At 43.4% G+C, this 25,951-nt stretch overlaps 2 protein-coding genes across 2 annotated transcripts in view; one reads left to right on the top strand and one right to left on the bottom strand.

Annotated features, from left to right (window-relative positions):
- LOC138672847 (myeloperoxidase-like) overlaps window positions 1-25,951 on the bottom strand; it is an 80,750-nt gene that overhangs the window by 349 nt on the left and 54,450 nt on the right. The gene's annotated exons all lie outside the window — the stretch shown is intronic.
- CIDEB (cell death inducing DFFA like effector b) lies at window positions 52-25,390 on the top strand. The gene is made up of 5 exons (XM_069761252.1): window positions 52-178; window positions 5,594-5,738; window positions 21,347-21,496; window positions 21,896-22,083; window positions 23,963-25,390. Exons 1-5 carry the CDS (start codon window positions 141-143, stop codon window positions 24,093-24,095), a joined length of 654 nt encoding a protein of 217 aa, XP_069617353.1. The 5' UTR covers window positions 52-140; the 3' UTR covers window positions 24,096-25,390.

Raw genomic sequence — 25,951 nt, 5'->3', positions numbered from 1 at the left:
AATCCAGAGTCTGTCCTACCCTGATGAACTTTGCTCCTATGTTTGTCAGCTGGAAAGTTTCATAGTCCATGAAATTTCACTGAAAAATCACTGGGCTGCGAAGAAGCAGGGCCTTTCCTTCTGTCAGGCGGTCGGTAGTAATGGAGTTTATATCTAACATCGGCGCTGGGGCTTTCAGGTTTGTAATGTGTTGGTCATCTGTTATGTAAAATCTGTATCTTGTGTCTGGTTTCTTTATTAGTAAGCGCTGTGTATGTCCTGAAACCTCTAGATCAGTCATATAATTTATGCACGATAGTTGTGGGGCTCTTGTTAGTAATTTTTCATTAAGGCCCAAGTAAGTTTTAGTTCAGTATTTTATGTGATTTCTGTATATTTTGTTGTGTTTGGATGGTCATTGGATGGTCATACAAGGGTTATATCTTACAGTTTTATGTGACAATAATTAAGATAAGCACACCATGTACCATCTGTACTTTGCTATCAAAACACAGGAACCAGCAGCTGTCTGACCTAAAGGGTTCGTTCCCATGATCAGGAAGTAGCAGCGCATTTTCACTGCGTCAAAAATGCTGTATTCTAATCACGCAGGTAAATCTGCGTGTGTTCACTGAACCGTGCGGATTTACCACATCCAATACATTCTATTGTTGAGATTTCAGTAGTCTCCGCAAGAGAAATTTACATACTTTGGCTCGTAAACCCGCTCCACATGGCCGTCACTGCGGGTATCCGCAGGTGCACATACACACTTAGTGGACATAGGATTACTAGAAATACCATCCACTTTGCTGTACCATCTGGCCGCTGTGGGTTTGACGCTGCATAAATACGCAGCGTCAAAACCGCAACAATTCCTGATCGCGGGCACGTACCCAAAGTGCAGTTAATTTAGGTGTCGATCTAGGCATAAACAAGCATCTGTCACCCTGATATACAGACAATGAAGGTCAGTTGATCGTCTATGTGCCAACTTTAGGCCATGTGGAAAAGTAAGGATATATTTGAATGGACTCTGACACCAGGCTTATGCTTCTCAAACTGTGGGCAGCTTACAAATGGGACAGAGACCCTAATTTTGGACCTGGTCACTTACTGAGCTTTTTTTCTATAGCTTAATAAAGTCATTTACTGATAGTAAGAAAGCTGGCAATCAGTGGTGGGGAGTGGAGATATCTGGAGTGCATGAATATTCAGGACTACATAGCAGTAGCAAATAATTGAGAAGACTAGCAGAGCTGCAGCAGAAAAAAACTGTGTTTTATCAAAACTACAACAAGAAGCCAAGTAAGTGGCACTGTCCCTGTGCCAGTCACATCCACTCCTCGTAGTTACTTCTCTAGGTAACTATGCCCTGCAGTAGGTCTTGTCTGGTAATTTGAGCTACCTTGTGACCTTCTCACTCACTGGAAACTAGTCTCCTGCCATCTCTGATAGTCCTCTTAACAATAAGGACACATAACTCAAAATATACTGATGTGGCAATCCTCACAGTCAGTAATAGGTTAATATGCTCCCCTCTACTATGGAAAATCTTCACCCATATGACAACTAATCCTTGTGCTGTCAGTGTGCACATTCTCCACTTACAAAAATATACCCCTCTCTGATGACAGTACTCGCCCTCTCTGAGTAATGGTGGTACTCTCATGTAAATTGGCTGGTCTCTTTAACCTGAAAATACAGGATGACGTGATGGCACTGCTTACATGCTTTTCTTTGACCCTATATATTTTCCTGGAGTAGCAGACCAATTGGCAAGTGTTACTCACCCCTACTTGCTTACCAACTACATAGCAAGCATTGTCCCCAGACAATCTTTCAGTTTTTCGTGTTTCCTTTTACTTTTACTTCTGTCTGGCTGCTAGTCTGTATCTGTCTGTTTTCTACAGGAAGAAGCACTACCCACCAAGGCACTTGGTATACATATTAATCTATCAAACATTTATGTAAAAAAAAGTTTACAGCTGCCCAGTCACAGTATTTTATCCAGATAGATCCAAATGTATACAATGTTTACAATGCAATCATATAGACAATGCATGGGTCCTTTTGATACTGACTTTCTTTTAAGTATAACATATACTTTTTACCATTTACCTTTAAGATTAGTAGCTTTTAAGTATCATGAAGCAATGGGTCCCAATACAGGCCCTCTAAATGTAAGCTATGGACCCTCACATCTGCATAATAGGAAGCTATGCATAAGTGACAATATATGACTGCATTATATATTTTTATACAGTCTGGTACATTTGATGTGACAGCTGTAAATAACTGGCCTGTCCAAACCCATGTGCCTCCCTAATGTTGTCTTCTGCAAAGTTATGTAATTATGAAAGCTATGACTGGGCAGTTAACTTACAGGGTTACAGTCTGTTTAGAAAGGATCGTAAAAATCGGAGAGGAGGAGGGGTTTGTCTCTATGTAAAGTCTTGTCTAAAGTCCACTTTAAGGGAGGATATTAGCGAAGGAAATGAGGATGTCGAGTCCATATGGGTCGAAATTCATGGAGGGAAAAATGGTAACAAAATTCTCATTGGGGTCTGTTACAAACCCCCAAATATAGCAGAAACCATGGAAAGTCTACTTCTAAAGCAGATAGATGAAGCTGCAACCCATAATGAGGTCCTGGTTATGGGGGACTTTAACTACCCGGATATTAACTGGGAAACAGAAACCTGTGAAACCCATAAAGGCAACAGGTTTCTGCTAATAACCAAGAAAAATTATCTTTCACAATTGGTGCAGAATCCAACCAGAGGAGCAGCACTTTTAGACCTAATACTATCTAATAGACCTGACAGAATAACAAATCTGCAGGTGGTCGGGCATCTAGGAAATAGCGACCACAATATTGTACAGTTTCACCTGTCTTTCACTAGGGGGACTTGTCAGGGAGTCACAAAAACACTGAACTTTAGGAAGGCAAAGTTTGACCAGCTTAGAGATGCCCTTAATCTGGTAGACTGGGACAATATCCTCAGAAATAAGAATACAGATAATAAATGGGAAATGTTTAAGAACATGCTAAATAGGCAGTGTAAGCGGTTTATACCTTGTGGGAATAAAAGGACTAGAAATAGGAAAAACCCAATGTGGCTAAACAAAGAAGTAAGACAGGCAATTAACAGTAAAAAGAAAGCATTTGCACTACTAAAGCAGGATGGCACCATTGAAGCTCTAAAAAACTATAGGGAGAAAAATACTTTATCTAAAAAACTAATTAAAGCTGCCAAAAAGGAAACAGAGAAGCACATTGCTAAGGAGAGTAAAACTAATCCCAAACTGTTCTTCAACTATATCAATAGTAAAAGAATAAAAACTGAAAATGTAGGCCCCTTAAAAAATAGTGAGGAAAGAATGGTTGTAGATGACGAGGAAAAAGCTAACATATTAAACACCTTCTTCTCCACGGTATTCACGGTGGAAAATGAAATGCTAGGTGAAATCCCAAGAAACAATGAAAACCATATATTAAGGGTCACCAATCTAACCCAAGAAGAGGTGCGAAACCGGCTAAATAAGATTAAAATAGATAAATCTCCGGGTCCGGATGGCATACACCCACGAGTACTAAGAGAACTAAGTAATGTAATAGATAAACCATTATTTCTTATTTTTAGGGACTCTACAGCGACAGGGTCTGTTCCGCAGGACTGGCGCATAGCAAATGTGGTGCAAATATTCAAAAAGGGCTCTAAAAGTGAACCTGGAAATTATAGGCCAGTAAGTCTAACCTCTATTGTTGGTAAAATATTTGAAAGGTTTCTGAGGGATGTTATTCTGGATTATCTCAATGAGAATAACTGTTTAACTCCATATCAGCATGGGTTTATGAGAAATCGCTCCTGTCAAACCAATCTAATCAGTTTTTATGAAGAGGTAAGCTATAGGCTGGACAACGGTGAGTCATTGGACGTGGTATATCTCGATTTTTCCAAAGCGTTTGATACCGTGCCGCACAAGAGGTTGGTACACAAAATGAGAATGCTTGGTCTGGGGGAAAATGTGTGTAAATGGGTTAGTAACTGGCTTAGTGATAGAAAGCAGAGGGTGGTTATAAATGGTATAGTCTCTAAGTGGGTCGCTGTGACCAGTGGGGTACCGCAGGGGTCGGTATTGGGACCTGTTCTCTTCAACATATTCATTAATGATCTGGTAGAAGGTTTACACAGTAAAATATCGATATTTGCAGATGATACAAAACTATGTAAAGCAGTTAATACAAGAGAAGATAGTATTCTGCTACAGATGGATCTGGATAAGTTGGAAACTTGGGCTGAAAGGTGGCAGATGAGGTTTAACAATGATAAATGTAAGGTTATACACATGGGAAGAAGGAATCAATATCACCATTACACACTGAACGGGAAACCACTGGGTAAATCTGACAGGGAGAAGGACTTGGGGATCCTAGTTAATGATAAACTTACCTGGAGCAGCCAGTGCCAGGCAGCAGCTACCAAGGCAAACAGGATCATGGGGTGCATTAAAAGAGGTCTGGATACACATGATGAGAGCATTATACTGCCTCTGTACAAATCCCTAGTTAGACCGCACATGGAGTACTGTGTCCAGTTCTGGGCACCGGTGCTCAGGAAGGATATAATGGAACTAGAGAGAGTACAAAGGAGGGCAACAAAATTAATAAAGGGGTTGGGAGAACTACAATACCCAGATAGATTAGCGAAATTAGGATTATTTAGTCTAGAAAAAAGACGACTGAGGGGCGATCTAATAACCATGTATAAGTATATAAGGGGACAATACAAATATCTCGCTGAGGATCTGTTTATACCAAGGAAGGTGACGGGCACAAGGGGGCATTCTTTGCGTCTGGAGGAGAGAAGGTTTTTCCACCAACATAGAAGAGGATTCTTTACTGTTAGGGCAGTGAGAATCTGGAATTGCTTGCCTGAGGAGGTGGTGATGGCGAACTCAGTCGAGGGGTTCAACAGAGGCCTGGATGTCTTCCTGGAGCAGAACAATATTGTATCATACAATTGTTAGGTTCTGTAGAAGGACGTAGATCTGGGGATTTATTATGATGGAATATAGGCTGAACTGGATGGACAAATGTCTTTTTTCGGCCTTACTAACTATGTTACTATGTTACCATGTTATATCTTAAGCTACTTTCACACTGGCATTTTTTTAATACGTCGCAATGCGTCGTTTAGGGGAAAAAACGCATCCTGCAAAGTTGTTTGCAGGATGCATTTTTGCCCCATAGAGTTACATTACCGACGCATTGCGACGTATTGACACATGTCACAACCGTCTTGCGACGGTTTCGCCGTGTTGTGGCGGACCGCCTGGAGCAAAAAACTTTAAATGTAACGTTTTCTGCAGCCGACGGACCGCTTTTTCCGACCGAGCATGCACGGCTGGAACTCCGCCTCCACCTCCCCGCACCTCACAATGGGGCAGCGGATGCGCCGGAGAAATGCATCCGCTGCACCCGTTGTGCGGCACAACAAACGCTAGCGTCGGAATCCGACGCTAGTGTGAAAGTAGCCTTAGCTGAATTACTTCTACAGATCCCATAAAGTGTCAGTAATGGCCAATGCATACTACTTGTCTTTTCTAGATCAGTGTCATCTGTAGGGTCAGAGATAACGCGGAGAGTGAAAACAGCCTCTGCACCACCACAGAGACCCTTTCGTGTATGTAGTCATGACCGATCCGTACGGAAAGGAGTAACTGCTGGCACCCTGCGAGAGCTCGCAGGAAAGGTGAGTTACAGATGTATCAGTCCTCATACAGTCGTCCGTTTTTCATGCATGTCTGTGGTTTTCACGTATAGAACACGTACCCAGTATAATCTATAGTGTTTTTCACATGTCTATGATTTTTTGCAGCCAATGGCGCTGAATTTTCAATACTGGCGATCTTCACGCCAGTGTTGATGAGCGCGTGCTGGAGTATGAGGTTCCCAAGGAGCGTCTGACAATTGATGAGCTCCTCTCTGTGCTCCTCTCCACAAATCTTATTCCAATCCTTGCTGGAGTAGGATTTATGCCATAGTGGACTCCGCCGCTAATCATGAATTTGTTGAGTGGAAATCACCAGGTCACTGTCCTGCCGCACCTCCACCAACTTTGTCAAAGCTAGGCAATAATGGTGTGAGAATGCAAAAAGTCGCAAAATTTTAGTACAGCCTTCAGTTGTGCTAAAATATTGCTACTTTTCAAAGCTTTTCTATACCAGAATTCATTAGTAAAAGCTCTGATGAATCAGGCTTCATGTGTTTGCAAAAAAATCAGAGACATGTCTGTGTTTGATAATGAGGACAGATTAATATCTCTTATACAAATCTACGAGTCCGTGAAAAATCACAGACAGGACACGGATTACCTGTTACCCTTGTGAAAGTAAAAAAAATAATAGGTCTAAAGGAACATTTTTGTGAAAGAAAAGTGAATGTTTATTTTTTCCTTTCACATTCGAAAACATTTCTGTGAAGCACCTGAAGGGTTAATAAACTTTGAGTTCCTTGGGGGGGGGGTGCAGTTGCTAGAATGGTGTCACTTTTGGGTATTTTCTGTCATAAAGGCCCCTCAAAGTCACTTCGAATGTGAGGTGGTCCCTAAAAAAATGGTTTTGCAAATTGTGTTGTAAAAATGAGAAATCGCTGGTCAACTTTTAACCCTTATAACTTCCTTATAACAAAAAAAAAATTATGCTTCAAAAATTGTACCGATGTAAAGTAGGCATGTGGGAAATGTTATTCATTAACTATTTTGTTCAACCTGACTCTCTGATTTAAGCGCATAAACAATAAAAGTTTGAAAATTGCGAAAATTTTCAACTTTTTTGCCAAATTCCTGTTTGTTTTTTTTCACAAATACCGTAAACGCAAGTCATATCAAAGAAATTTTACCACTATCATGAAGTACAATATGTCATGAGAAAACAGTCTCAGAATCAGTGGGATACACTGAAGCATTAGAGTTATGACCTCCTAAAGTGACAGTGGTCAGAATTGTAAAAATTGGCCTGGTCAGGAAGGTGAAAACAGGCTTTGGGTTGAAGGGGGTAACATTGCAATGAATAGTAAAAACTGATAGCAAAAACTGATACACTGACCCAACACTGATAGAAATCAATGATGTATGTATGTGGTGTCAGGGTACAGCTGCCGTCACACTAGCAGTATTTGGTCAGTATTTTACCTCAGTATTTGTAAGCCAAAACCAGGAGTAAATGATAAATGCAGAAGTGGTGACGTGTTTCTATTATACTTTTCCTCTAATTGTTCCACTCCTGGTTTTGGCTTACAAATACTGATGTAAAATACTGACAAATTCTGCTAGTGTGACGGCAGCCTACCTGTGTGTTATCCACATGCTGCATAAGAAATCTGCAGCAAGTCAATTTATGCTGTAATGTTTTTAGGTTTAAATCTGTGGCAAGTCCGCAGCAAGAAATCTGTATGTGGACTTTGCCGTTGCAGATATTTTTCTGGTCAATTTATATCCTGAGCGAATGCACAGACGTAAGAGAAAAGCTATCGTCAGATGACAGACTCCTGATACCAGGCATTCAACGGGTCACAGGAACGATTTTGATTCCTCTTTGATTGCTTTGTCCTATTCCCTGGATTATTCACAATTATAAGAGGAGTGACTCAGGTTGCCCAGACTTTAGGTACCGTCACATTAAGCGACGCTGCAGCGATCTAGACAACGATGTAGATCGCTGCAGCGTCGCTGTTTGGTCGCTGGAGAGCTGTCACACAGACCGCTCTCCAGCGACCAACGATCCCGAGGTCCCTGGTAAGCAGGGTAAACATCGGGTAACTAAGCGCAGGGCCGCGCTTAGTAACCCGATGTTTACCCTGGTTACCATTGTAAAAGTAAAAAAAAAACACTACATACTTACATTCCTGTCGCGCCCCCCAGCGTCAGCTTCCCTGCACTGTGTAAGCGTGCTGGCCGGAAAGCAGAGCGGTGACATCACCGCTGTGCTCTGCTTTACGGCCGGCCGGCGCTGACACTGGGGGACGCAGGGAAGCTGGCGCTGAGGAACGTGACAGGAATGTAAGTATGTAGTGTTTTTTTTTTTTACTTTTACAATGGTAACCAGGGTAAACATCGGGTTACTAAGCGCGGCCCTGCGCTTAGTAACCCGATGTTTACCCTGGTTACCAGTGAAGACATCGCTGAATCGGCGTGTGTCAGCGGGAGATCCAGCAACGAAATAAAGTCCTGGACTTTCCCCAGCGACCAACGATCTCCCAGCAGGGGCCTGATCGTTGGTCGCTGTCATGCATAACGATTTCGTTAACGATATCGTTGCTACGTCACAAAAAGCAACGATATCGTTAACGATATCGTTATGTGTGACGGTACCTTTTATCACAGAATAGCTGATAACCCTATGATTAACTATGAGTCACAAGAGGAGAAATGTCATTATGTGACATCACTATTAGAAATCACTATTATATATTAACTAGCTGAAGAGCCCGGCGTTGCCTGGGCATAGTAATTATCTGTGGTTAGTTATAGCACCTCACTTCTCTTATTTTCCCATCACGCCTCTCATTTCCCCCCTCATATCTCTCATTTTCTCCCTTACACCTCTCATTTTCCCCCTCACTCCTCTTATTTTCCCCCTCACTCCTCTCATTCCCCCCTAACACTTGTCATTTCGACCTCACATCTGTCATTTTCCGATCACTCCACTATTTTCCCTCACTCCTCTCATTTTGCACTCACACCTTTTCATTTTCACCTCACACCCCTCATTTTCACCTCACACCTCTCATTTTCCCCTCAGTATATACATGTTTGTCATCTCCCTTATATATAGTATACACCTGTATGTCATCTCCTGTATATAGTATATACCTGTATGTCATCTCCCCTGTATATAGTATATACCTGCTGTATGTCATCTCCCCTGTATATTGTATATACTGTTGTGAATTCTGTGGCTGAGTTCACTTCTGTGGTCACAAGTGGTATTGCAGTCTCTGGGCTTCCTCCCTCAGGTGTTTTGGTGAGCTCGTTGGCTGCCTTGCTATTTAGCTCCACCTGAGTCTGTCTTCCTTGCTCCTTGTCAATGTTCCAGTGTTGGATCTGAGCTACTGCATCTTTCCTTGGGCCTGCTGCGCTGCTAGATAAGTGCTTCTAGTTTGTTTTCTGTTTTTTCTGTCCAGCTTGCTATTAACTTTTGCTGGAAGCTCTGAGAAGCAAAGGGGTGCACCGCCGTGCTGTTAGTTCGGCACGGTGGGTCTTTTTGCCCCTTTGCGTGGTTTTCGTTTTAGGGTTTTTTGTAGACTGCATAGTTCTCTTTGCTATCCTCGCTCTGTCTAGAATATCGGGCCTCACTTTGCTGAATCTATTTCATTCCTACGTTTGTCTTTTTCATCTTGCTAACAGTCATTATATGTGGGGGGCTGCCTATTCCTTTGGGGTATTTCTCTGAGGTAAGTCAGGCTTGTATTTCTATCTTCAGGCTAGTCAGCTCCTCAGGCAGTGCCGAGTTGCATAGGTAGTGATAGGCGCAATCCACTGCTGCTTATAGTTGTGTGAGGATAGATCAGGTACTGCAGTCTACAGAGATTCCACGTCTCAGAGCTCGTCCTATTGTTTTTGGTTATTGCCAGATCTCTGTATGTGCGCTGATTACTGCACGCTGTGTTGCCTGATTGCCAGCCATAACAGTACAAGGAGCCTCACCAATGATTCCCAATAGAGGGAAAAAAGAAATCCTGACATCATTTTTTTTTTCTTAGCTCTGTCTTCAGTCTTTTTTTTTCCCCTAGACATTAGAGTGCTTCAGGACACAGCTGTGGACATGGATATTCAGGCTCTGTGCTCCTCAATGGATAATCTCGTTGTAAATGTACAAAAGATTCAAGATACTATTGATCAGAAATCGATGCTAGAACCAAGAATTCCGATTCCTGATTTGTTTTTTGGTGACAGAACTAAGTTCCTGAGCTTCAGAAATAATTGTAAGCTATTTTTGGCCTTGAAACCTCATTCTTCTGGTAATCCTATTCAACAGGTTTTGATTATTATTTCTTTTTTGCGCGGCGACCCACAGGACTGGGCGTTTTCTCTTGCACCAGGAGATTCTGCATTGAGTAATGTTGATGCATTTTTCCAGGCGCTGGGATTGCTTTACGATGAGCCTAATTCAGTGGATCAGGCTGAGAAAAATCTGCTGGCTTTATGCCAGGGTCAGGATGATGTAGAAGTATATTGTCAGAAATTTAGGAAGTGGTCAGTACTCACTCTGTGGAATGAATCTGCACTAGCGGCTTTGTTCAGAAAGGGTCTCTCTGAAGCTCTTAAGGATGTAATGGTGGGATTTCCTATGCCTGCTGGTTTGAATGAGTCTATGTCCTTGGCCATTCAGATCGGTCGTCGCTTGCGCGAGCGTAAATCTGTGCACCATCTGGCGGTATTGTCTGAGAGTAAACCTGAGCCTATGCAGTGCGACAGGACTATGACTAAAGTAGAACGGCAAGAACACAGACGTCTGAACAGACTGTGTTTCTATTGTGGTGATTCTACTCATGCTATTTCTAATTGTCCTAAACGCACTAGGCGGTTCGATAGCTCTGCCGTTATTGGTACTGTACAGTCCAAATTCCTTTTGTCCATTACCTTAATGTGCTCTTTGTCATCGTATTCTGTCATGGCGTTTGTGGATTCAGGCGCTGCCCTGAATCTGATGGATTTGGATTATGCTAAACGTTGTGGATTTTTCTTGGAGCCTTTGCGGTGTCCTATTCCGTTGAGAGGAATTGATGCTACACCTTTGGCCAAGAATAAGCCTCAGTACTGGGCCCAGCTGACCATGTGCATGGCTCCTGCACATCAGGAAGTTGTTCGCTTTCTGGTACTGCATAATTTGCATGATGTGGTCGTGTTGGGGTTGCCATGGCTACAAACCCATAATCCAGTATTGGATTGGAACTCTATGTCGGTAACCAGCTGGGGTTGTCAGGGAGTACATGGTGATGTTCCATTTTTGTCTATTTCGTCATCCATTCCTTCTGACATCCCAGAGTTCTTGTCGGACTTTCAGGATGTATTTGAAGAGTCCAAGTCTGATGCCCTACCTCCGCATAGGAATTGTGATTGTGCTATCGATTTGATTCCTGGTAGTAAATTCCCTAAGGGTCGTTTATTTAATTTGTCCGTACCTGAACACACCGCTATGCGCAGTTATGTGAAGGAGTCCCTGGAGAAGGGACATATTCGCCCATCGTCGTCACCATTGGGAGCAGGGTTCTTTTTTGTAGCCAAGAAGGATGGTTCGCTAAGACCGTGTATTGATTACCGCCTTCTTAATGAGATCACTGTTAAGTTTCAGTATCCCTTGCCATTGATTTCTGACTTGTTTGCTCGGATTAAGGGGGCTAGTTGGTTTACTAAGATTGATCTTCGTGGTGCGTATAATCTGGTGAGAATCAGGCAGGGAGATGAATGGAAAACGGCATTTAATACGCCCGAGGGTCATTTTGAGTATCTGGTGATGCCGTTCGGACTTGCCAATGCTCCATCTGTTTTTCAGTCTTTTATGCATGACATTTTCCGTGAGTATCTGGATAAATTCTTGATTGTTTACTTGGATGACATTTTGATCTTCTCAGATGATTGGGAGTCTCATGTGAAGCAAGTCAGAATGGTTTTCCAGGTACTGCGTGCTAATTCCTTGTTCGTGAAGGGATCAAAGTGTCTCTTCGGTGTGCAGAAAGTTTCATTTTTGGGGTTCATCTTTTCCCCTTCTACTATCGAGATGGATCCGGTTAAGGTTCAGGCCATCCAGGATTGGACTCAGCCGACATCTCTAAAAAGTCTGCAGAAATTCCTGGGCTTTGCTAATTTTTATCGTCGCTTCATCTGTAATTTTTCTAGCATTGCCAGACCATTGACCGATTTGACCAAGAAGGGTGCTGATTTGGTTAATTGGTCTTCTGCTGCCGTGGAAGCTTTTCAGGAGTTGAAGCGTCGTTTTTGCTGTGCCCCTGTGTTGTGTCAACCTGATGTTTCTCTTCCGTTCCAGGTCGAGGTTGATGCTTCTGAGATTGGTGCAGGGGCGGTTTTGTCACAGAGAGGTTCTGGTTGCTCAGTGTTCAAACCATGTGCTTTCTTTTCCAGGAAATTTTCTGCTGCTGAGCGTAATTATGATGTGGGCAACCGAGAGTTGCTGGCCATGAAGTGGGCATTCGAGTGGCGTCATTGGCTTGAGGGTGCTAAGCATCGCGTGGTGGTTTTGACTGATCATAAGAACCTTACTTATCTTGAGTCTGCCAAGCGCTTGAATCCTAGACAGGCCCGTTGGTCGTTATTTTTTGCTCGTTTTGATTTTGTGATTTCATACCTTCCGGGCTCTAAAAATGTGAAGGCGGATGCTCTGTCTAGGAGTTTTGTGCCCGACTCTCCGGGGTTATCTGAGCCGGCGAGTATCCTCAAGGAAGGAGTCATTGTGTCTGCCATCTCCCCTGATTTGCGGAGAGTGTTGCAGAAATTTCAGGCTAATAAACCTGATCGTTGTCCGGCCGAGAAACTGTTCGTCCCTGATAGGTGGACTAGTAAAGTTATCTCTGAACTTCATTGTTCGGTGCTGGCCGGTCATCCAGGAATCTTTGGTACCAGGGAGTTGGTTGCTAGATCCTTCTGGTGGCCATCTCTGTCACGGGATGTGCGTGCTTTTGTGCAGTCCTGTGGAATTTGTGCTAGGGCTAAGCCCTGCAGTTCACGTGCCAGTGGGTTGCTTTTGCCCTTGCCGGTCCCGAAGAGGCCTTGGACACATATTTCGATGGATTTCATTTCTGACCTTCCCGTTTCTCAAAAAATGTCGGTCATTTGGGTGGTCTGTGATCGCTTTTCTAAAATGGTCCATCTGGTGCCCTTGGTTAAATTGCCTTCCTCCTCTGATTTGGTGCCTTTGTTCTTCCAGCATGTGGTTCGTTTACATGGCATTCCTGAGAATATTGTTTCTGACAGAGGTTCCCAGTTTGTCTCGAGGTTCTGGCGAGCCTTTTGTGGTAGGATGGGTATTGACCTATCTTTCTCCTCGGCCTTCCATCCTCAGACTAATGGCCAGACCGAACGAACCAATCAGACCTTGGAAACATATCTGAGATGTTTTGTTTCCGCTGACCAGGATGATTGGGTGTCATTTTTGCCGTTGGCTGAGTTCGCCCTTAATAATCGGGCCAGCTCGGCTACCTTGGTCTCTCCATTTTTCTGCAATTCTGGGTTCCATCCTCGTTTCTCTTCAGGACAGGTTGAGTCTTCGGACTGTCCTGGTGTGGATTCTGTGGTGGACAGGTTGCAGCAGATCTGGACTCAGGTAGTGGACAATTTGACCTTGTCCCAGGAGAAGGCTCAGCTTTTCGCTAATCGCAGACGCCGTGTGGGACCCCGACTTCATGTTGGGGATCTGGTTTGGTTATCTTCTCGTCATATTCCTATGAAGGTTTCCTCTCCTAAATTTAAACCTCGTTTTATTGGTCCGTATAGGATTTCTGAGATTCTCAATCCGGTGTCTTTTCGTCTGACCCTCCCAGACTCCTTTTCCATACATAATGTATTCCATAGGTCATTGTTGAGGAGATACGTGGCACCTATGGTTCCATCTGTGGAGCCTCCTGCCCCTGTTTTGGTGGAGGGGGAATTGGAGTATATTGTGGAGAAGATTTTGGATTCTCGTGTCTCTAGACGGAAACTCCAGTATCTGGTCAAATGGAAGGGTTATGCTCAGGAAGCTAATTCCTGGGTTTTTGCCTCTGATGTCCATGCCCCAGATCTTGTTCGTGCCTTTCATGTGGCTCATCCTGGTCAGCCTGGGGGTTCTGGTGAGGGTTCGGTGACCCCTCCTCAAGGGGGGGTACTGTTGTGAATTCTGTGGCTGAGTTCACTTCTGTGGTCACAAGTGGTATTGCAGTCTCTGGGCTTCCTCCCTCAGGTGTTTTGGTGAGCTCGTTGGCTGCCTTGCTATTTAGCTCCACCTGAGTCTGTCTTCCTTGCTCCTTGTCAATGTTCCAGTGTTGGATCTGAGCTACTGCATCTTTCCTTGGGCCTGCTGCGCTGCTAGATAAGTGCTTCTAGTTTGTTTTCTGTTTTTTCTGTCCAGCTTGCTATTAACTTTTGCTGGAAGCTCTGAGAAGCAAAGGGGTGCACCGCCGTGCTGTTAGTTCGGCACGGTGGGTCTTTTTGCCCCTTTGCGTGGTTTTCGTTTTAGGGTTTTTTGTAGACTGCATAGTTCTCTTTGCTATCCTCGCTCTGTCTAGAATATCGGGCCTCACTTTGCTGAATCTATTTCATTCCTACGTTTGTCTTTTTCATCTTGCTAACAGTCATTATATGTGGGGGGCTGCCTATTCCTTTGGGGTATTTCTCTGAGGTAAGTCAGGCTTGTATTTCTATCTTCAGGCTAGTCAGCTCCTCAGGCAGTGCCGAGTTGCATAGGTAGTGATAGGCGCAATCCACTGCTGCTTATAGTTGTGTGAGGATAGATCAGGTACTGCAGTCTACAGAGATTCCACGTCTCAGAGCTCGTCCTATTGTTTTTGGTTATTGCCAGATCTCTGTATGTGCGCTGATTACTGCACGCTGTGTTGCCTGATTGCCAGCCATAACAATATACCTATGTGTCATCTCCTCCTGTATATAGTATATACCTGTATGTCATCTCTTCTGTATATACTATATACCTGTATGTCATCTCCTCCTATATACAGTGGGGCAAAAAAGTATTTAGTCAGTCAGCAATAGTGCAAGTTCCACCACTTAAAAAGATGAGAGGCGTCTGTAATTTACATCATAGGTAGACCTCAACTATGGGAGACAAACTGAGAAAAAAAAACCCAGAAAATCACATTGTCTGTTTTTTTATCATTTTATTTGCATATTATGGTGGAAAATAAGTATTTGGTCAGAAACAAACAATCAAGATTTCTGGCTCTCACAGACCTGTAACTTCTTCTTTAAGAGTCTCCTCTTTCCTCCACTCATTACCTGTAGTAATGGCACCTGTTTAAACTTGTTATCAGTATAAAAAGACACCTGTGCACACCCTCAAACAGTCTGACTCCAAACTCCACTATGGTGAAGACCAAAGAGCTGTCAAAGGACACCAGAAACAAAATTGTAGCCCTGCACCAGGCTGGGAAGACTGAATCTGCAATAGCCAACCAGCTTGGAGTGAAGAAATCAACAGTGGGAGCAATAATTAGAAAATGGAAGACATACAAGACCACTGATAATCTCCCTTGATCTGGGGCTCCACGCAAAATCCCACCCCGTGGGGTCAGAATGATCACAAGAACGGTGAGCAAAAATCCCAGAACCACGCGGGGGGACCTAGTGAATGAACTGCAGAGAGCTGGGACCAATGTAACAAGGCCTACCATAAGTAACACACTACGCCACCATGGACTCAGATCCTGCAGTGCCAGACGTGTCCCACTGCTTAAGCCAGTACATGTCCGGGCCCATCTGAAGTTTGCTAGAGAGCATTTGGATGATCCAGAGGAGTTTTGGGAGAATGTCCCATGGTCTGATGAAACCAAACTGGAACTGTTTGGTAGAAACACAACTTGTCGTGTTTGGAGGAAAAAGAATACTGAGTTGCATCCATCAAACACCATACCTACTGTAAAGCATGGTGGTGGAAACATCATGCTTTGGGGCTGTTTCTCTGCAAAGGGGCCAGGACGACTGATCCGGGTACATGAAAGAATGAATGGGGCCATGTATCGTGAGATTTTGAGTGCAAACCTCCTTCCATCAGCAAGGGCATTGAAGATGAAACGTGGCTGGGTCTTTCAACATGACAATGATCCAAAGCACACCGCCAGGGCAGCGAAGGAGTGGCTTCGTAAGAAGCATTTCAAGGTCCTGGAGTGGCCTAGCCAGTCTCCAGATCTCAACCCTATAGAAAACCTTTGGAGGGAGTTGAAAGTCCGTGTTGCCAAGCGAAAAGCCAAAAACATCACTGCTCTAGAGGAGATCTGCATGGAGGAATGGGCCAACATACCAACAACAGTGTGTGGCAACCTTGTGAAGACTTACAGAAAACGTTTGACCTCTGTCATTGCCAACAAAGGATATATTACAAAGTATTGAGATGAAATTTTGTTTCTGACCAAATACTTATTTTCCACCATAATATGCAAATAAAATGTTAAAAAAACAGACAATGTGATTTTCTGGATTTTTTTTTCTCAGTTTGTCTCCCATAGTTGAGGTCTACCTATGATGTAAATTACAGACGCCTCTCATCTTTTTAAGTGGTGGAACTTGCACTATTGCTGACTGACTAAATACTTTTTTGCCCCACTGTATAGTATATATCTGTATGTCATCTCCTGTATATAGTATATACCTGTATGTCATCTCCCCTGTATATAGTATATACCTGCTGTATGTAATCTCCTCCTCTATATACCTATGTGTCATCTCCTCTTTTATATACAGTGCCTACAAGTAGTATTCAACCCCCCCCCCCCAGATTTAGCAGGTTTACACATTTGGAATTAACTTGGCATTGTGACATTTGGACTGTAGATCAGCCTGGAAGTGTGAAATGCACTGCAGCAAAAAAGAATGTTATTTCTTTGTTTATTTTTTTTTTTTAATTGTGAAAAGTCTTTTCAGAGGGTCATTTATTATTCAACCCCTCAACCCACCAGAATTGTGTTTGGTTCCCCTAAAGTATTAAGAAGTAGTTCAGGCACAAAGAACAATGAGCTTCACATGTTTGGATTAATTATCTCTTTTTCCAGCCTTTTCTGACTATTTAAGACCCTCCCCAAACTTGTGAACAGCACTCATACATGGTCAACATGGGAAAGACAAAGGAGCATTCCAAGGCCATCAGAGACAAGATCGTGGAGGGTCACAAGGCTGGCAAGGGGTACAAAACCCTTTCCAAGGAGTTGGGCCTACCTGTCTCCACTGTTGGGAGCATCATCCGGAAGTGGAAGGCTTATGGAACTACTGTTAGCCTTCCACGGCCTGGACAGCCTTTGAAAGTTTCCTCCCGTGCCGAGGCCAGGCTTGTCCGAAGAGTCAAGGCTAACCCAAGGACAACAAGGAAGGAGCTCCGGGAAGATCTCATGGCAGTGGGGACATTGGTTTCAGTCAATACCATAAGTAACGTACTCCACCGCAATGGTCTCCGTTCCAGACGAGCCCGTAAGGTACCTTTACTTTCAAAGCGTCATGTCAAGGCTCGTCTACAGTTTGCTCATGATCACTTGGAGGACTCTGAGACTGACTGGTTCAAGGTTCTCTGGTCTGATGAGACCAAGATCGAGATCTTTGGTGCCAACCACACACGTGACGTATGGAGACTGGATGGCACTGCATACGACCCCAAGAATACCATCCCTACAGTCAAGCATGGTGGTGGCAGCATCATGCTGTGGGGCTGTTTCTCAGCCAAGGGGCCTGGCCATCTGGTCCGCATCCATGGGAAGATGGATAGCACGGCCTACCTGGAGATTTTGGCCAAGAACCTCTGCTCCTCCATCAAGGATCTTAAGATGGGTCGTCATATCATCTTCCAACAAGACAACGACCCAAAGCACACAGCCAAGAAAATCAAGGCCTGGTTCAAGAGGCAAAAAATCAAGGTGTGGAAGTGTCCTAGTCAGTCTCCTGACCTTAACCCAATTGAAAACTTGTGGAAGGAGCTCAAGATTAAAGTCCACATGAGACACCCAAAGAACCTAGATAATTTGGAGAAGATCTGCATGGAGGAGTGGGCCAAGATAACTCCAGAGACCTGTGCCAGCCTGATCAGGTCTTATAAAAGACGATTATTAGCTGTAATTGCAAACAAAGGTTATTCCACAAAATATTAAACCTAGGGGTTGAATAATAATTGACCCACACTTTTATGTTTAAAATTTATAAAAATTTAAGTGAGCAACAAAACTTTTTGGTTTGTAAGATTTATGCATCTGTTAATAAATCCTGCTCTTGTTTGAAGTTTGAAGGCTCTAACTTATTTGCATCTTATTAAACCTGCTAAATCTGCATGGGGTTGAATACTACTTGTAGGCATTGTAGTATATACCTGTATGTCATCTCCTCCTGTATATAGTATATACGTGTGTCATCTCCTCCTGTATATAGTATATACCTGTAAGTCATCTCCTCCTGTATATAGTATATACCTGTGTGTCATCTGCTCCTGTATATAGTATATACCTGTGTGTCATCTCCTCCTGTATATAGTATGTACCTGTATGTCATCTTCTCCTGTATATAGTATATACCTGTGTGTCATGATCTCCTGTATATAGTATATACCTGTGTGTCATCTGCTCCTGTATATAGTATATATTTCTGTGTCATTTCCTCCTGTATATAGTATATACGTGTGTCATCTCCCCTGTATATAGTATGTACCTGTGTGTCATCTCCTCCTCTATATAGTATATACCTGTATGTCATCTCCTCCTGTATATAGTATATACCTGTGTGTCATCTCCCCTGTAAATAGTATGTACCTGTATGTCATCTCCCCTGTATATAGTATATACCAGTGTGTCATCTCCTCCTGTATATAGTATATACTTGTGTGTCATCTCCCCTGTATATAGTATATATGTGTGTGTCATCTCCCCTGTATATAGAATATACCTGTGTGTCATCTCCTCCTGTATATAGTATATATCTGCATGTCATCTCCTCCTGTATTAGACCTCGTTCACACGTTATTTGCTCAGTATTTTTACCTCAGTATTTGTAAGCTAAATTGGCAGCCTGATAAATCCCCAGCCAACAGGAAGCTCTCCCCCCTGGCAGTATATATTAGCTCACACATACACATAATAGACAGGTCATGTGACTGACAGCTGCCGTATTTCCTATATGGTACAGTTGTTGCTCTTGTAGTTTGTCTGCTTATTAATCAGATTTTAATTTTTGAAGGATAATACCAGACTTGTGTGTGTTTTAGGGCGAGTTTCATGTGTCCAGTTGTGTGTGTTGAGTTGCGTGTGGTGACATGCATGTAGCGACTTTTGTGAGATGAGTTTTGTGTGGCGACATGCCTGTAGCAACTTTTTGTGTCGAGTTGCATGTGACAGGTTAGTGTAGCAAGTTGTGTGCAGCAAGTTTTGCGCATGGCGAGTTTTGCGCGTGGCGAGTTTTATGTGTGGTGCGTTTTGAGTATGTGCAAGTTTTGTGTGAGGAAACTTTTGCATGTGTTGCAACTTTTGTGCATGTGGTAATTTTTCCGCGTGTGTAAGTTTTGCATGTGGCGAGTTTTCCATGAGGTGAGTTTTGCACGTGTGGCGAGTTTTGCTTGAGCCTAGTTTTGCATGCGGCAAGTTTTGCGGGTTGCGAGTTTTGAGCGGCGACTTTTGTGTTTCGACTTTTATGTGGCGAGGTTGGTGTATGTGTGGTGAAATGTGTGCTGAGGGTGATGTGTTCAAGCACGTGGTAGTGTGTGGCTCATTTTGTGTGTGTTCATATCCCCGTGTGTGGTGAGCATCCCATGTCGGGGTCCCACCTTAGCAACTGTGCAGTATATACTCTTTGGCGCCATCGCTCTCACTTTTTAAGTTCCCCTTGTTCACATCTGGCAGCTGTCAATTTGCCTCCAACACTTTTTCTTTCACTTTTTCCCCATTATGTAGATAGGGGCAAAATTGTTTGGTGAATTGGAACGTGCGGGGTTAAAATTTCGCCTCACAACATAGCCTCTGGGTCCAGACATGTGACTGTGCAAAATTTTGTGGCTGTAGCTGCGACGGTGCAGATGCCAATCCCGGACATACACACATACACATTCAGCTTTATATATTAGATTGATAATGCTACGGTTATGTTAAATAATGTCAATGTAATCATATGCAAATTAATAAATGATATATTAAAAAATTAAACTGAAACACCCTTAGGGCTCTTTCACATGTCCGTGTCTCCGGTATGTGTGGTGACAGTTTTCACACATACCGGAGAAACGTACACACGAAGACCCATTCAAGTGAATGGGCCTGTGCACATGTCAGTGTGTTTCCACTGACCACGTGTCCATGGGCAAAATACGGTGACATGTCCGTTTTTTAACAGCAGCACAGGCTACAAAACGTCCTGCACACATGCACACAGGGATGTCATCCGTGTGATATGTATTGGCGCCTGAGAAGCAGCGGCACAGTAAGCACTGTTCCCCGGCACTGGGTGCTGAAGATGGCTCTCATCATTCTCCCCTGCTCTGCTGATGAGAGTTATATTCAACAGCGACAGAAGGTGGCGGTTGATGGGACTGTTACTCCCATCAGCCTACACCTGCTGCCGCTAACAACAGTGAGAGCAGGCAGTGGCTTATGGAAGTATTCATGAGCTGGCGCCTGTGCTATAAATAAATAAAAAATCTTGTGAGGGTTCCCCTGTTTTTTTGATAATCAGCCAGGCAAAACTGAGGCTGGGGGCAACCATCAGCTGTCATTGTTAGCAAGGCTAGTTATCAAGAATAGAGGGGTCACCATGGTTTTTTTTTAATTATTTAAATAAATAATAAAAAAAGATCGGCATTGGGTCCCCCCCATTTTTGACAACCTTGCTAAAGCAGACAGCTGGGGGCTGCTATTCTCAGGCTCGTAAAGGGACATGGATATTGACCCTTTGTATTGTCTGGTGACATCAAGCCCACAGCTTAGTAATGGAAAGGCATCTGTCAGACTCCAAACCATTACTAATCCTATAGTTATATGATAAATAAAGACACAGCAAGTATAAAGTCTTTTATTTGAAATCAAAACAAAACACACTTTTCAATTTTTATAAAAAAATAAACACAGTTATGCTCACCTAATGCCCATTCAATTGAATTCCTTGCCTCCTGTAATGAAACAAAAATAAAAAAAAACAATATCCATCACTTGTCCGCTGTGGGAATTAATAGTTTTCAACACGGACAGTACCAAGATGCGACCGCCCAGGCTGATAGCCACTGGTGAATGAGCTGCTGTAAGCGCAGCACCAGAGAGCAGTGGTGGTGACCTTATGGAGGTTACCGACGGTCACTGAGGCAGCATACCCAGCCGGGCTGAACTGCGGTGACCTCAGCACTGTGAGAAAAAGTCACTGAGTTCACCGCAGTTCAGCTCAGTGAGTTCACCGCAGATCTCTGGAAAAAGGAGAGTAACAAATGGAAACACATAAATGCAAAATTGCCTGAGTCCTTAAAGAGGTAAATTGGGCAACAAAAGTAAGGTCCAAGAAATAAATATGGATTCATAGCAGAAACATGAAAAGTGTTTTCTCAGACAATTCAGTGCTTTCCAAATAAAGCACCAATAAAAGTTATGGCTTTTATATATTTTTGATTACTTTTTCCCCTCTGCCAGGCTATGGATGCCCTCTTTATAACCGGTATTGTGACTTTAATATTGGAGGATGATGGGACATTACTGGATTCAGAAGAATTCTTTGACACCCTTGAAGATGGTTCTGTTATTATGGTTTTGGAAAGAGGACAAAAATGGAATCCAAAAAAGGTGGGGAAAATTTGTGAATATTATGACATGAGACAATTTGCAGCCTAATTGAACCATTAACTATAAATACTAGTGCTGAGCGAATGGAAAATGCGTTATCTGAGCATGCTCGAGTGTTATCCAAGTATCTTCGGTGTGCTCGTATATTATGTTCTCGTCCCCGTTCCTGCACGATTTGCAACTGTTAGACAGCCTGAACACATGCACGGATTACCTGTTTGTTAGGGAATCCCCACATGTATTCAGGCTGTCTATCAGCCACAAATCATGCAGCCGCAGGGACTCGAACATAATATACGAGCACCCCGAAGATACTCGGATAACACCAGAGCGTGCTTGGACAAGACGTTATTGGAGCATGTTCGCCCATCACTAATAAATATCCTGTCTTTCTCATAGGGAGTGATGTCTTATTCCTTGAAACAAGAGAAACCAAAGAACAGTCAGGATATTGCACGAATAACATTTGATGTGTACAAGCTGAACCCTCGCGATCTGTTTGGCAGTCTGAATATAAAGGCCACCTTCTATGGCTTATATTCCATGAGCTGTGACTTCCAGTGCCTGGGACCAAAGAAAGTGATCAGGTCAGGAAGTAGGATGAATATAAAACAATGTGAAAATGATGAAAGACGTTTCCAATTTCAATGTTTTTAGGGACATTATTAGGTCCACAAATCTTTAGGTATCAGTATTAAGCCAAAAACAGGACCCCTTTACCCGGGTATTAGTGAGGGTGCCAGTTAGTGGATTTCAACTAATGCATTTTTCCAACATGTCAGTGAATATATAGAAAGTCCCTTTAGTAAGGACAACAATACATGTGCATGTCGTACAGATATTTTTAAAGATTTGCTGCAGATTTTATGAATTGCTTAGAGTGAAAAGCCGCAAAAAGAATTGTCACGCTATAGAACTTTTTTCCTATTGTGTGGATTAGATTTAATCCATTTTATTCACTTTGCTGCTACTGTAATAGCAAATCCAGATTTAAAATTCACAGCAATGGCATATCATGTGTTGGCATCGTCCATGGTATAAGAAGTATTGTGCCCTTTATCCATTAATATTAGCTCCTGAGTGTCACCTGAAGACAAATAATACCATCTGAGCGCTCCCTTTAGAAATTATTAATGCCTTCTTAGTTCTCACTTAAAAAGTAATTATGGCCTGAAACCTCCAAAAAAAGTAATGCCAACTTTGTGTCACTTCCCGCAAAAAAAATCAACTCACCCAGTCCGAGTTAGTGAATCCTCTTTTCTACTGCACTGACAATAGGCTGGCACTGGCAGCACAATACATTGACATCCTTGAGCTGACATTCTATAAGATGTAGGGGATCACTCTCGGATACCCACTTGGATACCAACTTGGAACGCGAAGCCACAGGGTTTTATATCTGAGAAATTTAACAGTGTTTATTTCCACTGGCTACACAGTATCGCAAACTAAACCATAAACACAAAATCCATAGCATTGGCCAGGCCCTAACTAAACAATAGAGACTCTGGCTACTCAGACATGACTGAGCAAGTCCCAGTTCGGTCACACAAAACAGCTATTGTTCATAACAACCAGTGACCAGTGAAACCTGCAGCTTGGTGCACATGACCTGTACAGTCTCTTCTCGGAGACTTTCTGGTTGTCTCTCTCCAGCTCCAACACAAATCCACTCTGCTCAGCTTCTCCCAGCTGACTGGCCAGTGACTGACTAGTGAACACCTTGCCTGGTTCTAGTCATGGCTATCCAGGCGCACCTAATTGGGACCTGTAGTAATGGGATTTAACCCTAGCCTACCTGGCTTTTCTAAAAGGCAACAGTTGCTTGCAGGCCTCGAGGGTGAAGAGCGGTGGGTCAGTGAGTCTGTGGCATTCAGTTCAAAATGGCATTTGCCTGGGATCCTGGGTATCTGGAATAATTGTGTACTGCTCTCGAACTTCAGTTGTAGCATTACTGCTTCCTTATGAGCAGACAATTTCCAAAAGAAAAAAAGTACAATTTTTTTCTTCTGAAATTTGGCACCTCAATAACTTTTTGCGTGGTGCAACTGTCCCTGTATCCTCCAATTGACGCAACACCACTAATCCTTATCTGTTGCTGATTTTATGTGTTTGAACATGCTCATATTCCGATATGATTTTGTATGGTGTTAGTGTTGGTAGATATTCAGATAGTCGTTATTACGGGATTATAGGATTATTATGGGATTATATTGTGTGTTTTACTTAAACTGTGCTAGGAAACCGTTTTCCTATGTACGGTAATGTGCTTTCAAAACAAAAATACCCTCTTAAAAGGCAAGAAGCAGATTTATAACATGCACTTAAAGGGAAGTTGTCTGTCATCACTTGTTCATTTAGATAACATTACCGTTTTGATTTTATTGCTTGAAAATATTTCACTATTGTCTCAAATTATGAGTATTTGTTGGATTTCTGATATTTATGTCATGTTTTCTCTGTCAGGGAGCTTCTGCGGGTTTTGTCAGCAGCTTTGAATGGTGTAGGGCGCTTGATGCTTACTGCCTCCGGAGTACTGAGACGGTTGATGGATGGTGGAGATCACTGGCAGAATCGAATCTGTGAATATGAAGGCTGAATCTGTCCACACCTCGTGTACTCTCATTGTCATAGACAATCACTGGTGGAGTTTGACCAAATGTTTCCTTCCACATTGATTGAACGCTCCTTTTAATTTTTTAATGGAGTTGTCACAGGGCACATATTAGAGTTGGGCAAATGATTTGCAGGACACAGGTTCATTGGCCATGTTGGTAGTTTAATAGCTGATGGATTTGTGCCTTGTGAACCTTCTCCTTCTTGCCATTAATCCCAGTGACTCTTCTGCTTTGTAGGCCCGATGCAATAACATCATTGTGGCGCAGTGCACACATGAACTTGCACTGAATCTACTATCTACTAAGGAACCGAGTGTACCAGCAGGTAGGAGGAGGTGTCCTCTGCTCTGGTCCGGCAGCAAAGGACTACTGATGAAGCTGCTGGACCAGGGTCCTGCAAATCTTTTTGCTCAATTCTAGCCCCCCAAAAAGTGCATGGGGTGTAGCTGTACCTTTATCCACTTTATCCAAAGTAAGCCAACTAATAGCTGGTGTAAACTTAGGAAGGTGAGTCTGAAAATGCACCAGATTAATTATTCTACATGAGCCACTTTGATAGATTTGCAGCATTTTAATGGTTATCCAGTCCAAGTTTGAATGGTCTAAAAATTACACTGTTTTAGGAAATCAGCCCCATTGCATACAGCATAAAAATAGGCAGTACTCCTGGAGGGCACAGTAAATCTCTTGCCAAAGAACACAAAGTATCTCCAGGTTAACAGGAAGAACGACAGCTCCGAAACGTGGGAAGATCCAGCACTTAACTACCACATTATTTGTGCAAAGGTCTCTGCACTAGATGGAGTGTTGTATGGAGAAACACCGAGTCCTGTACAGCCTCTACACTGCTTCATTACCTCCTTAAGGGTATGTTCACACGTTCAGGATTTCCATCCTTTTTTTTTCCTGACTGTTTTTTAAAAAACTGCAGCTCTTGGCAGAAAACGCAGGTCCTTTTTTTGGTCCTTTTTTGGTCCGTTTTTGATGCGTTTTTTGATGCGTTTTTTGATGCGTTTTTTTGATGCAGTTTTCTAGCCAGAGTCTGTGTGTTTTCTAGGAATTTTTTTAGGGTTAAAATGGCTGAAAATACCCTAACCCTACCCCTACCCCTAACCCTACCCCTAACCCTAACCCTACCCCTAACCCTACCCCTAACCCTACCCCTAACCCTAACCCTACCCCTAACCCTACCCCTAACCCTAACCCTAACCCTACCCCTAACCCTAACCCTAACCCTACCCCTAACCCTACCCCTACCCCTATTCTAACCTTAGTGAAAAAAAAAAAAAAAAATTCTTTATTTTTTTTATTGTCCCTACCTATGGGGGTGACAAAGGGGGGGGGGTGTCATTTACTATTTTTTTATTTTGATCACTGAGATAGGTTATATCTCAGTGATCAAAATGCACTTTGGAACGAATCTGCCGGCCGGCAGATTCGGCGGGCGCACTGCGCATGCGCCCGCCATTTTGCAAGATGGCGGCGCCCAGGGAGAAGACGGCCGGACGGACACCGGGACGCCGGGTGAGTATAAGGGGGGGAGATTAGGGCACGGGGGGGGGCATCAGAGCACTGGGGGGGGGCATCGGAGCACTGGGGGGGGGGCATCGGAGCACGGGGGGGCGGGATCGGAACACGGGGGGGGCAGCCACACTCCGCCCACGCACTTCCGCCCGCTCCCCGCACTTCCTGCTGCAGCGGTTCTGCACATCAAACCGCAGTAAAACCCGCAGATATATTTTTGATCTGCGGGTTTTACTGCGGTTTGGACCTCACAATGGAGGTCTATGGGTGCAGAACCGCTGCGGCTCCGGAAAAAGAATTGACATGCTCCTTC

The sequence above is a fragment of the Ranitomeya imitator genome, chromosome 3, assembly GCF_032444005.1.
Source record: "Ranitomeya imitator isolate aRanImi1 chromosome 3, aRanImi1.pri, whole genome shotgun sequence".
Lineage (NCBI taxonomy): Eukaryota > Metazoa > Chordata > Amphibia > Anura > Dendrobatidae > Ranitomeya > Ranitomeya imitator.
The sequence above is the reverse complement of the archived record's forward strand: the minus strand, read 5'-3'. Positions and strand labels throughout refer to the sequence as shown.